Source organism: Homarus americanus, unplaced genomic scaffold (assembly GCF_018991925.1).
Source record: "Homarus americanus isolate GMGI-L3 unplaced genomic scaffold, GMGI_Hamer_2.0 scaffold30535, whole genome shotgun sequence".
Taxonomy (NCBI): domain Eukaryota; kingdom Metazoa; phylum Arthropoda; class Malacostraca; order Decapoda; family Nephropidae; genus Homarus; species Homarus americanus.
In genome coordinates, this window is record NW_024732440.1 from 6,291,960 (window position 1) to 6,305,749 (window position 13,790).

The 13,790-nt window shown below is 42.1% G+C and overlaps 1 protein-coding gene across 4 annotated transcripts in view; it reads right to left on the reverse strand.

Moving 5' to 3' along the window:
• LOC121868791 (collagen alpha-3(IX) chain-like) overlaps window positions 1-13,790 on the reverse strand; it is a 194,475-nt gene that overhangs the window by 71,007 nt on the left and 109,678 nt on the right. For all 4 annotated transcript variants that reach the window (XM_042369711.1, XM_042369709.1, XM_042369712.1 and 1 more), the window contains one exon: window positions 1,327-1,431. In XM_042369711.1, the coding sequence (XP_042225645.1) occupies window positions 1,327-1,431 (105 nt within the window). The remainder of the gene's footprint in view (window positions 1-1,326; window positions 1,432-13,790) is intronic.

The following is a 13,790-nucleotide window of genomic DNA, read 5'->3' on the forward strand; positions in this document are numbered from 1 at the left end:
GTGATGTTCATGTGTTCTTTTATCTTGGCTGCATCCTTCTTGATCGTCCGGATCGTAGATTTGTTAACACCATGCTGGCGCACGAGATCAACCTGTCTTGTTCCTTTTTCTAACTCTTGTATTATCTTGTACTTCACCTCGTAACTAAGGGCACGTCGTATCTTCTTTGACTTAGGGCGGCTGGGTCCAGGTAATGCAAGGTTTTTCTGTGGTGGTGGGGGTCCAGTGGAAGTCATTCTTACGAGATTAGCAAGATTATCAGAACAATAGAACACAGCATACACGGGGTAACTGGGAGGAATGTAACTGACGCGGCTAGGACAAGCAGCTTCATCCCTCCCGCAGCAGGGCACGTCATATTACATTAAACCAATCACAGCTAGTGGCGGAGGGAGGTAAGGATGTGTGGCCCAATCACAGTCCGATACGTCATATGACGTCACCGAAAACGCAACAGAGACATACACTGCGCAACCTACTCGCAGGAGGTTTGAATCCAAAAATGGCGCGGTGCGGAAGGACTGCCAGCTGCTCTCTGCGTAAATGACCAAATTTACCGCATTAATCAAGCATCCCGCTTCTGGCAAAGTACCGCGTAAATGACGAAACGCGTAAACGAAAACGCGTAAATCCAGACTCAACTGTACTATTTCTGTATCTTGTAGACCGGAAGCAAGAGATCCAACGGACATCTTACACACACAAAACACATTCTCAATATACATGCAATTAAATGCACGTCTTGTATACAAAACATTTTTTAAAACGTATACATTTGCCACCAAAAGTCCTCCCACAACTTGCTACACAGTACTGTGGGAGAACTTTTGCTGGCAACTGTACGCACGCGCACGCACGCACGCACACACACACACACACAATATAAAATGTTCAAAATATAAAACACAAGCTGTACACAATAAACAGACAATACCCCAAACTACCTGCATACACAACTACACAAACAGCACACAACTACACACAGCACACAACTACACACAGCAGACAACTACACACAGCAGACAACTACGTACAGTACACAACTATGCACAATACACAACTACACACAGTACACAACTACACACAGTGCACAACTACACAACAACACACAGTACACAACAACACACAACTTCACACAGTTCACAACTACACACTGTACAATGTACATATTGCAGGAAACATACATAGAACACAAAAATATACATATAAAATGTACATAGAACACAAAAATATACATATAAAATGTACATAGAACACTAAAAGTATACAGTACACCTAAGAAATGCATAGCCTACAAAAAACGCAAAAAGTATACACACTACTTACATGAACTGGATGCGCTTGCCGATGGCAACTTTGCCCATATAAGTTTCCGTACCATTGGCCACCTTGCACGATACCATCTTGCTCACAGTGTACGGGCAGAAGTTCCTGGTGGGGAGAGAAGAGTCGTTCGTAAGTTTACCTCATAACTTTCCCGCCTAAAAATGGTTAATTTGCCATTCCAATTTCCTTGTCACTTCGTAAAATATAGCGAAAGAAACTCCAAGAGAGAAAAACAGGAACAAGCAAACAATATACTCTACCTGGTTCGTATTTTTTTGTGTACTGTAAATGTATTTTCTTTTTAATCCTTTCGCTGCAATTCCCGCACTTGCTATTATATTCTGGCTACCGCCAGACGATTTTATTCAGCTCAGGGTAACCTCCCGCAACCAAAGGGTTAATAAAAAATTTTCTTTCAGTTGCAATGTTAATAATATTATCACATATATTCTCTTACTGTATTTGGGAACTCCGAATTTTCGTTAAAAAAATAATAATGATAAAATTTTGCATTTCAAGCACAGTGATGATGATAACGTCAATTATATTTTCCTTTATCGTTTGTTCAGAGTGTAATTTAGTTCTTATAAGTCTACATAACAATTAGAGTATATACACTATCGAGGTAAAATTTCTGGAAGGATTATTCTTCTAGAGCAGGGGTTCTCAACCAGGGGGGAATTCAGGTTTTCAGGGGGGGGGGGAAACTGATTCGGGAGCAAGAGATATGTTCGATGAGAAATCAATCACAGAATTTTGGCCTTGATGTGCGATTCCTTCCCAAAAGTGGCAGAAAGTGCTATCCGTGCATTGCTTCCGTTTGTGTCGACATATCTTTGTGAGTCAGGCTTTTCAACTCTGTTGCAAATTAAAACGAAGCAACGTAGTAGATTAGAGGTAGGAAATGACCTGCGTTGTGCCCTTTCAAGCACTCCTCCGCGTATCCCAGAATTGGCGAAGAAAAAACAATCACAGGTTTCTCATTGACTGTAATCTTCATCTGAATAAAATTAATTACAAATTTACAATATCCTGGTTTTCTATTGAACTTTTTGTTTATTGCATTATGCTTCAGTTTGGTCTGTTAAGTAATTCATTATAAATAAAAAAAAAACTATTTTACTTTTATTCAAGTTTTATGAATCCATCAACATTTTCAATTGGCATTTAATTTGTAAAACTCCACTATAAAAATAATCCGTGTAAAATTGTAAATGTATACAGTATGTACTAATACATGTATGGAAAAAATAAAGGATTTTCAGTATTATATGCATATTATTTGGAATGCACTTTTTGAGGCAGACAATCTTGGAAAGGAGGGGGGAATGACATTCTGACATATGGTGAAAGGGGTGCATGGGGCAAACAAGGTTGAGAACCACTGTTCTAGAGGATCTTTTTCCTGTTGGAATTCTAACCAGATCTTTATCCGGGTGGGAATTTTATCCTAAGATTTTGTTCGGACATCGTTTAATCTAACACGAAAAACAGACCAGCTGTAAGAAAACACTGGGCGGACGTACGGACGGACAAGCCAGGTACCTCAATGCAATAAGTGATTGGATTTAACCCAGCTCAGCCAACCACCCGATCACTCACATGTGTTAATTGCCCTCACCTTATGAAGACTTTCTCTTATTCCCCCTCCAAACACGGTTCTGCCAAATTCTCCTTCTCACTGTTTATGTACAACTATTGTATACTTTCCCTGTCTACACACTTGGAAACCATAATCTCGTTCTCACCCCATGGTGCTGAGTGTTGTAACAGTGTCCTTTCTGGACGGGGGCCCACTCTAACTATCACGAGGTAACACACGCACGAACACACACAGTCATAGTATGGCTGTATAGATGATATTATGTAAAACTATTGTATATGGCATTTTATACTCTGCATTATCTTCATTATATATGAACACGAAGAAAAAATACCATTGGTTGTAGTTACGAAAGTATGAATGGAAATAAACACTTCCAAACCACCCAGTGAATCCACACAACGTGTGTGTGTGCCAGACCACGATGCTTCCCATCATTCGCATAACTATATGAAAAATCGTGTTTAATTTAACTAAATATTTCAAAAACCTTAAATTACATGTGGATCAGTCACTCCTCATTTGTCACACTTATAGTGTAATACTTTGACCATCCCACCTGGGCACATGGAGGCCCACAGTAACTCTCACGGGGCAACATACGCACGAACACGCGAGTTATGGTATGAACCCTTCCAGGCTTCACTATCATTATCATGTTATGTTCATCGTGCTCTGTATCTTGGTAACTAGTCATAGTATCAATACATGACAGTGTTATTAGTATAATATTGTAACTTTTACCCTACAGTTATTGTTGTAAATCATGGACAGGAAGGATACATAAATTGTAATATCAAGTGTATGGTTCGCTCAAAGCCACCCCAAGTCAGACAATGTACTACAAAGAGAAAGCTCTCTCTCTCTCCTCTCTCTCTCTCTCTCTCTCTCTCTCTCTCTCTCTCTCTCTCTCTCTCTCTCTCTTCTCTATATATATATATATATAAATATATATATATAATATATATATATAATATATATAATATATATATATATAATATATATAATATATATATATATATATATATATATATATATATATATATATATATATATATATATATATATATATATATATATATATACTGTATATATTCCTTTATGTATGAACCTCTGTCCTGCGTGGCGGTGAGAAGTGATACCACCCTCAGTGTGAAGACCTGACTGAATTGCTCAGAATAAGCAAACTGTACTCCAAGCTTTGTCAATAAATTTGTTAAACTAAAAAAAAAAATAACCTCTCCCTCCTTCCCGTCCAAGTTCCCACACTTACTTGAACGCCTTATAGTGGAGCGGCATAGCTACAATTTTCATAACAATTGTGCATTTAATGATGAAAGCACCAAATTTGGCACAGCGATGGAGTAATGGTATATAAAGTTTTTCAGATATGGAACCACTCGATACTGGGTTTGAGTGGCCGCTATAAATCAGGGGCGGGTCCAGGAAAAAAATTCAGGTTTCGCCACTTTACTGTCTTAGTCCTGTGAGGCCGTCTAATACTGTACTGCAAAGCATAGGGAAATAGACTATAGGAAGAAAGAAAATGGGAACTGCGAACTCTTTCCTAAAGGCTGCTCACGTCACACGCACCAGGCGAGGCCATCAGATAACAGCAGCAACCCTGAACATCCTACAACACAAGGCTTATGGCAAATACACTGAAGATGCCCAAAGTGATGGTCATGAGTCCCTAGAGTTTGGTGTCTGGTGTCAGCAAAGGGCTGAATGTTGTCCCCAGTTTCAATACTGGGCAACCACCCTTAACCTAGAGCTAAGTATCTTTATGTTTGTTATCACTACGAGAATCAAACTCCTCGCTGTACATGGATGCTCTGGCTGAACTGTGTCAGTGGTTCCTCGCCTTGGATCATACTCATTATTCTCGGTGGGTTCCAGTCCACCTGAAGGGCATGACAGAGCTCTCGGATAAGCATCCTGATGTGGCTGCAAGGTTTCAAGCTGGACATTTCACTGCAAAAAAGACAGCCTGCCGTTTTTCTGCAATGACACTAGACCAGGCCCATGAGCAGAACAATGCCTGCATCAAAGATGATGGTGGTGCAGTCGGTTTGACTGGAAACCCTAGTGCACTTCAACGATGGATGGTTGCAGGTCCAGAAGTAGCACGGGTCATTGCTGAATTTGAATCATCGCAGAAAGCTGAGCAAACCAAGGCTAACTTCCACCATCATGAGCAAACCAACACGACGCAGGACAAGTTTCTTCAGGATGTGAAAGCATTTACACTTGTCATGGAAGAAATGGGAAACCCATTTGAAGAAGTGCTGACCTAATGGTTCTTCATACAAAGGAAATCTTGTGTCCAGAAACCGTGAAGAGTGTGCAAAATGTTATCAAGCTTGGACGAGAACAATTCCTTAAAAACAAGTCTAAGCCTATTGGTGACACTATTAAGCTCAACAAGCTAACACTATTCAGTTCTATGAAATCCAAGCCTCCAACTAGGAATAAGCAGCAACTAGCCTTTGCAAAAAATGACTGTGGACTTTTCTCCAGGCTCTACATAGCCTGTCAAACAAGAGAGGGTGATTTGGATGAATTCTTCAAGCATGAAAACCAGGCCTATCCACCAGCACTCTCCAGTGATGGGAAACTCCGCTTCATCGAGAAGGCCGACTTACTCACACCCCTTGAACAGCTTGCTGACAAGATCACTGACGCTCCACATGTCACCTCAATTATACTCGATGGACCTGCCATTGTGGAAATGTTGAAGCCAGGAGGCAGTAGGGCATTTCAAGAATACAGCACAGCTGTATTCATTCCCTATATTGAATCACAGCTCGAATATCGATCTCAACTTGACCTGGAATGGGATTGCTACCTGAAATCTGGGAGCCTAAAAGCAACAGTAAGATGTAACCGTGGCAAGGGCATTCGCAGATGGGTCACTGCCTCTGGTCCTCTACCTAGCAACTGGCAAAACTTTCTCCGCAACAGTGACAACAAAGAGGAACCCTTCAGTTTCCTGTCAAAACAGGTTATGCAGTTGGTTGTCAAAGAAAGTAAACAGCTGGTTGTCACAGACAAGAAACAGGTACTCACTGTTCCACCCCGGAAGGACACTGCCAACTTGGCACCATGGAACCACGAAGAGGCCGACACTAAGATGATGGTTCATGCAGCTGATGCCTTGGAATGTGGTCATCGGCGAATACTCATTCGTACCGTCGATACAGATGTCATCCTTGCAGTTGGTCTAGCGAATGAACGGAGTGAGGTACTAGATGAAATATGGCTTATTTTTGGCACAGGAAAGAATTGACGTTACATAGCAGCACATCAGATTGCAAAGGCCCCTTGGGGGGCGGTCCTAGATCACTTGGAGAGAGCCCCAAGCATTGCAAATGCTGGGGGCCGATGACTGTAGCATCAGCGCCGGTGTCAGGCAACATCTGAAGACGGGATGACACACTACCGTAGGTCACGATGACGCTGATGTGCTGGGGAACTTTGGTCCTGGGACACGAAGGGGAGCACACATTCCTAATATGGCTCGAGCGTTGTCCAGGGTCGTCATGCTTCTGATTGGAAGACTGTGGGCGGCCCTCACTGGTGGAAGGGCGCTGCTGCTTCCGCCGACGCTGTCCCTTGGGTTTGTTGGAAGGGCAACACTTGTCGTAGTGGCCCAGACGACCGCACACATTGCACTGGACGCGTTTGGCTGGGCACCGTACTGTGAGTGACCAATGGCCCTTACGGTCACAACTGTTGCAGGTAGACTCAGCAGCTGGACACACCTGTGTTCCGTGCTGCTTACCACAGTTGTTACAAAAGGAACCGGGCGTGGGCGTAGTGGGCGAAGGCGTTGGGGTAGACTTCTTGTCCTTCTTGTACCGGGACACAGCGAGTACAGCTGTAGGGGGAGCTCGGATGGCAGAGGTGGCACACCTGGCAGCCTCATAGGAGCGACATATCGTCAACACATCCTTAACAGAAGAGGAAGAGCCGAGGGAGGTGAGGCGTTGGACAAGCTCCTCGTCCTTAACACCCATCAGGATCACCTGCTTCAACTGGGTCTCCTCGCACTGCTGGTGGTTACCTGGGCATATATCTACCTCTTCTGAGGCTCTCTTGAGTCGTACATAAAAGGCATCAAAAGTCTCGCCCTCCATCTGTCTGCAGCTAAACAATTCCCTCCTGCGTAGAGCTTCATTCCGCTGTCCTTTGATGTGCCGTTGTAGAATATCCAGTACCTCCTCTACAGATAACGAAGAGGTCGGAGGTACCTGCAACGTATGTTCCAAGACACGCTGAGTTTCCAAAGACAGGCACATACGCAGCTGAATAAGTTGTTTAGGCTGTGACAAACTCTGGAGATCCACCATTGTAGCATAATCAGTCCACCGTTGCCGCCATTCACGAAAAGTCTGGAAATTCACATCAGGCTTCAAGATGGGCGGTGTTTGAGCGGCCGCTTTACGTGGGGCTGGGGGGGCGTAAAGGAAGCATTGATGAGGTATCTGAACCAGTCGATACCGAGGCAGTGTTAGAGCCAGGGGCTTGGTTAACAGTGAGGCGAGATATCAAAGCTTCAAACCGTGCACTGTCTTCCAATCTCCGTTGGTGGTCTCTCTCTGCCTCTGCTCGCCTTCTTTCTTCATTCTCCACAAGTCTGTTAGCTTCGTCCTCGCGCCTTTCATCCCTCATGAACTTCATTAAAGCAATTATCTCTGAAGACAACGCTGGAGATCGAGGTGAAGGGCTGCGCGATGTGGTGGGAGCTGGAGGGTCCTGTTCAGCCTGGTCATCCATCTCTGCCCAGCTGTCATCCAACTGACTCATCCACGCGTTGGCTCCACGACTGCGTAAGGCACGAGACATAATTACTTCATCTGTGTACTGTCTTAAATCAATGTTGACCGGGCAGCCCATCGTATCAACAAGATCTGAGACAAAAAAATTAATTAAATGCACAGATAAGTAGATTATATATATAAAATACATATAAAGGAATGGCCGCAGTCAGTGTGTTCGTACGTGTGTGTGTGTGTGTGTGTGCACACGTCTCGGGCAGTCTCGCTGTGAGGGGGTGGAGGCGGCGACTCACATCTGTCGTCAGTTACCCTCCAGGCATGGCGAGGGGAGGTGTACTCAAGTCTACTCCTCACAAATGCCCAGAACATGCCTTACACCTTGGGAATCCTTTAGAACAAGGTCACACAGTTATGGCACTAAACACACATTGCACTATACACTTCACAGGAAATCACTGACACTGCTCAAAGTTGCTATAAATTCTTTGAAGAGACGGCCATTAGCGGTGGTTGACACAGAGCAGGGGTCCATAAGCCGGTCTTGCCACAAACTTTACACTTCACTTGTATAATGGTCCAGTAAAATGACTCACTGCGCCATGCATGTGTTCTGGGTACCAAGTTCTATCTACAGGAGCGAACACAAACACCTGTAGAGTTTTCGTAGGTTCTATTTACTGGATAAACATAGGTACACAAGGGAGGTGGCGCTCCTTACTCTGTCTGGGGGTCAACTAGCCTTTTAAGCGATATGTGGTAAGTGATACATTAGCAGCTTCCATATGTCGCCAGGCACATTAATTAAGCGTGTGGGACATGGTAAATACATTGCCACACGCTGCTAGCTAGGCTGAATAAATAGTGTATATAAATGGAGCACATACATAATATACATACAGCATACATAATATACATACAGAACTAATCGATGGTAGGGAAAAATTAATGATAGGAGTACAGTAATATATAGACCCCCTAATCGTGATAGAGTTAATGAGCGACTTATTTGGGATGAAATGCACAGGGCTTCCATGCATAGCAAAGTATGTATAGTAGGTGATTTTAACTTTAGCCAAATAGATTGGAATGACCTTACGGGTAACTCAGAATCAGAGGATTTTCTTGAAACAATCCGGGACTGTTTCCTAAGCCAACATATAACCAAACCCACCTGGGGTAATAATATACTTGATTTAGTTCTGTCAGAGAAAATCTCATTGGTAAGGTCGAGGTAGGGAACGAACTTGCTGACAGCGATCACTAAGAAATTAGATTCCAGTTAGAATTCTACTAAAGTCCCAGATTTCAGAAGGGCAAACTTTGATAGTTTGAAGAGGCAGCTGAGAGAAGGGGTATCACGCTTGGGGGTGAACTACATGAGGTGACCTCTCACAATGTACCCACAGAGGGCGACCTAACCATACCTGGAGACTTGATAACGAGATCTGAGGTTGCCGAGTTCCACAACAATTTAAATAATGAGTTACTTAATGCACAAAGGCAGACCATACCATACAGAAAACTCAGATCAATCAACAATGACCCTAAATGGATAAATAATTATTTAAAGAATATTATTGGACAAAGGAGGGCTATACTGTAGGTAGGAGAATAAATCGTAGTGTAGTCTACCTCCGAGATTATTTTAAGGTAATGACCGAGATAAGAAAAGCAAAGAGGAATAATGAACTGAAGATAGCAAGGGAGGTTAAGTCAAACCCCAAGGGATTCTATCAAATGTACCAAACTAAAACACGAGAAAAGATTGGACCAACACAGTCAGATACCGGCGAGCTAACTGATAACGACGGAGAAATGACCAATAATCTGAATAAATATTTTTCAACAGTTTTCACCGCCGAAAATTTAAACATGATACTGTTGTAGGCCATTTAACTGCTGAGTCTGTCTAGGTTAATGAGGCTTGAACATTTATATTATAGAGGGTTTTTAGTAACAAAACCCAATTGTCTGTTATCCTTTTGTTTAGGAACTATCGAGGATACAGTTCCAAAATGTAGATCACTGTAACTATGAATGTTAAGAAAAGGAAGGAGGCTATGTAAATAGACCTAAATACGTCCGATCTGTGTGAGGGGTTGAGTAACAATGCCGCAGGGCGCCGGCCTTTTAAATGCCGAGCTAAACAGTCACTGGGCCGCGCCTCAAGGAACCTGCCCATCACGTGATATGATCATGTCACCTCATAGCCAGTGGAAAGTTACAGGGGGTGATATGATTATATAAAGACAATGTATTGCCCTGACATTTATATAAAGACTAAAAGGGGGGGGGACGTGATTGCTGCCCGTATCATCATTGGGTATGACTTTGATTGGGAGATTGGTATCCCCCGCATCCCCTGAGCAACGCTCTTGTGCATTATGCAGAAGACCCGACAGCAGCACCCTTATCCGCTACCTCTTAAGATGTCCCAACACACAACGCTTCCGTGACGCCTGATGGACCACCACTCCACGACCCCCTGACGGAGACACGATGATCCTCCCCATACTGGCCAGATATTTTGTAAATAACATTAATTAATTATGTGTTAAAGGAATATCCTTCCTTCCTTAGGATTTAGTAAGCCCCTTTATAATATTTATACTGTATATACTTGTCACACTTGCCAGATACTTCTGGTGTCATTGTACAGGGGTACCTAGTGACAGCACTAGGATCCCGCTTCCTCAATCAAGGAATAAACAATTGAAATTGAATTGACTAAAAGGGGCTGATACAATACCCGAGGCTCCGACTCTATAGTACAGAGATAGTGAAGAAAATAAATTAAGCGAAATAGTAGTGACTAGTAACGATGTTAGTAAGCAAATAGACAAACTAAAGCCTAATAAGTCACCAGGTCCCAATAAGATATTTGCCAGAGTATTAAAGGAATGTAAGGAAGAGCTTAGTATGCCCTCAGCAAAGTTGTTTAACATGTCCTTACAAACGGGTGTAGTACCAGAATCCTGGGGGATAGCGAATGTAATACCGATTTTCAAGAAGGGAGATAGATCACTATCCTCTAACTACCAACAAATCAGTCTAATATCAATTGTAGACAAATTATTGTAAGCAATCATTTCAAACTCTATTTGAAATCACCTGGAGAAGCACAGGTTGATCAATGATTCACAACATGGCTTCACAAGTGGGCATTCATGTTTAACTAATCTATTAACATTCTTTTCATCTGTTTTTGAATCAGTGGACGAGGGGCACAATTATGATGTGGTATATCTCGATTTTAGCAAAGCCTTCGACAGAGTCCCCCACGAAAGACTTATAAGAATATTGGAGGCTCATGGCATTAATGGAGATATTCTAAAATGGATTAGGGCGTTGTTATAGGACAGGAACAGAGAGTGAGCATTAACGGCACTAAATCCCACTGGAGCAACATCACTAGTGGAGTTCCCAAGGCTCAGTACTCGGACCATTATTATTTATTATACTGTATACATAAACGACATAGATATCGGCGTAGACAGCAACATAAATAAATTTGCTGATGACACTAATATAGGGCATGTAATTAAATCTGACGATGACTACCCTGTAGACAAAACTACAGGAAGATCTAAACAAATTTTTCGAATGGTCTGAAAAGTGGCAGATGAGATTCAATGTGGACAAATGAAAAGTACTCAGTATAGGAGATGTAAACAGGAAAACCAGATACCAGATGAACAACGATGTTATTGAGAAATCCGACTGCGAGAAAGATTTAGGAGTAATGATAAGTAGGAATCTTAAGCCAAGTAAACAATGTGTATTTGCTCGAAACAAGGCTAATAGAGTACTTGGGGTCATACAAAGGAGTGTTAGTTACAAGACTAGCGAGGTCATCTTAAAACTATATCTTGCGCTTGCGAGACCCCACTTGGATTACGCTGTTCAATTCTGGTCACCGTTACGGTCTTATTTAACCCGCCTTTACTGACCTGACTGATAGGATGCTTTTGATACACGCGATCTTTAGGTATACAAGCAAGTAGTAACGTAACCAATGGCCAGTTCTTCGTCAGTCTTTTTCCCCATACTCAAGTCTGTATACAGTAGACACAAAAATCCCAATGCAGCTACCTAACCCAACATTATTTCAGGTATGGTTAGGTTACTACCTTTTATCTTTACAACACATTAAATGGAACCCAATCTTGATCTGCTGGCAAGAGTTCCTCAAACTCTAGATAAGCAAATCCAATATTTTTTTTCTCGAGAAAGCCATCCAAGCATTCCGTTAAGAGGAAGATTAAAACCAGTTCTAAGTTCTCAAACATTTATAAACTAAATTCATAATCATTAACCCCTTTTAAGCCTACCAGGGTTAGGAAGTGAGACCTGACACATCAAGGTCGCGAAAATAAAAGCAGCAGTGAATTTGCATCAAGCTGAGGACATGACACCTTAGAAAACAAGTTAAGCGTCATAATATAGCACGAGGGGGAACATCCCCTGAAAGAAATAATTTTTGTTTTTGTTTTTTACATTGATGACAATCCCGTGTAACAAAGTAACTCGCGACACTTAAGTCTGTTAGGCAGCAAAATTAAGGCTGATATATCTCCACGGGACGTGGCTGTATTGGCAAATACATACAAATGAGATCACTCCGTCATGCCGCTGCCAAAAGGCCTGGGGACAGTGGGAGCCAATTGGATGATCTGCCGTCACCACAAGGGAGGCTGCACGTATACCTCACTCACAATGACGGTCACTTGCTCCTGTCCTCGTCAGTCTCACTACAGGTACAAATACCCAGAGCCTCGTGTCACTGTTCTTATAGTTGTCTTAAAACTATTCGTATTATACATTTTATATTATTATAATTATCAACATTGCCGGTTATTTTTCATTTAATTGCCAATTGTCCTTAATCAAAAGTATTACTAATATTTAGACTTGCACAAACAATGTATAGTTGAACTCATTGACAAAATATCACACAATTCACAACAGAATACCAAGACCACATTCTTTCCAAAAGATGTGTATTGTTAGGATATCAAGACTGGAGCTATGGGTCCTTGATAACTGTGGCAGGTAAAATATATAAAAACATCTAAAAATAGAACTTCAACAATACCAACACATGATGTAACATAACATAAGTACATAAGAAAACAAGGAGTTTGCAAAAGACCGGTTGGCCTGTGCAAGTGCATGGCTGCTCGTGTCTAGAGTGACTACCACTCTATCATCCATGAATCTATCTAGCCTCCTTTTCAAACTTTCCAGCGTTCCAGCACTTACTACAAAGTTGCTAGGCTTGTTCCACTCGTCTACCACCCTATTTGTGAACCAGTTCCTTCCTATCTCCCTCCTAAACCTTAACTTATCCAACTTAAATCCGTTGCTACAAGTCCTATCATGCTCGGATATTATAAGAACTTTATCTATATCTCCTTTATGATTGCTTTCACCCACTTAAATACTTCTATCATATCTCCGCGCACTCTTCGTCTTTCTAGGGAATGCAAGTTTAGTTTCTTTAATCTATCTTGATATGGAAGGTTTCTAAGTCCCAGAATCATTTTCGTCATTCTTCGCTGCACCAACCCCAGTGAATTAATATCCATTCTATAATAAGGGCACCAGAACTGAACAGCATAATCGAGGTGCGGCCTGACTAGCGCAAGATATACAGAGTTGCAATATGACCTCCGCACTCTTATTACTTACACTTCTAGATATAAAACCTAATACTCTGTTTGCCTTATTCCGAACATTAACGCACTGTTTTATAGGCCGTAGGTCCGGGCATACAAGTACCCCTAAGTCTCTTTCACAAGTCGAATTCTCTAGGTTGATGTTGTTAAAGCTGTATATATTGACAGTACTGTATTTGTTCTTTCAGTGTTAAGTACGCTGCACTTGCTGGTGTTGAATATCATTTGCCATTTTTCTGACCAGTCCTGTAGTTTATTTAAATCCTTCTGTAGTGCATTTGCATCCTGCCCTAAATTAATTTGCCGCCCTGTTTTGGTGTCATCCGCAAACATGCTTATGTCGCTGCTGATCCCAGTATCTAGATCGTCTATGTAGATTATGAACAAGCGTGGGACCAGTAC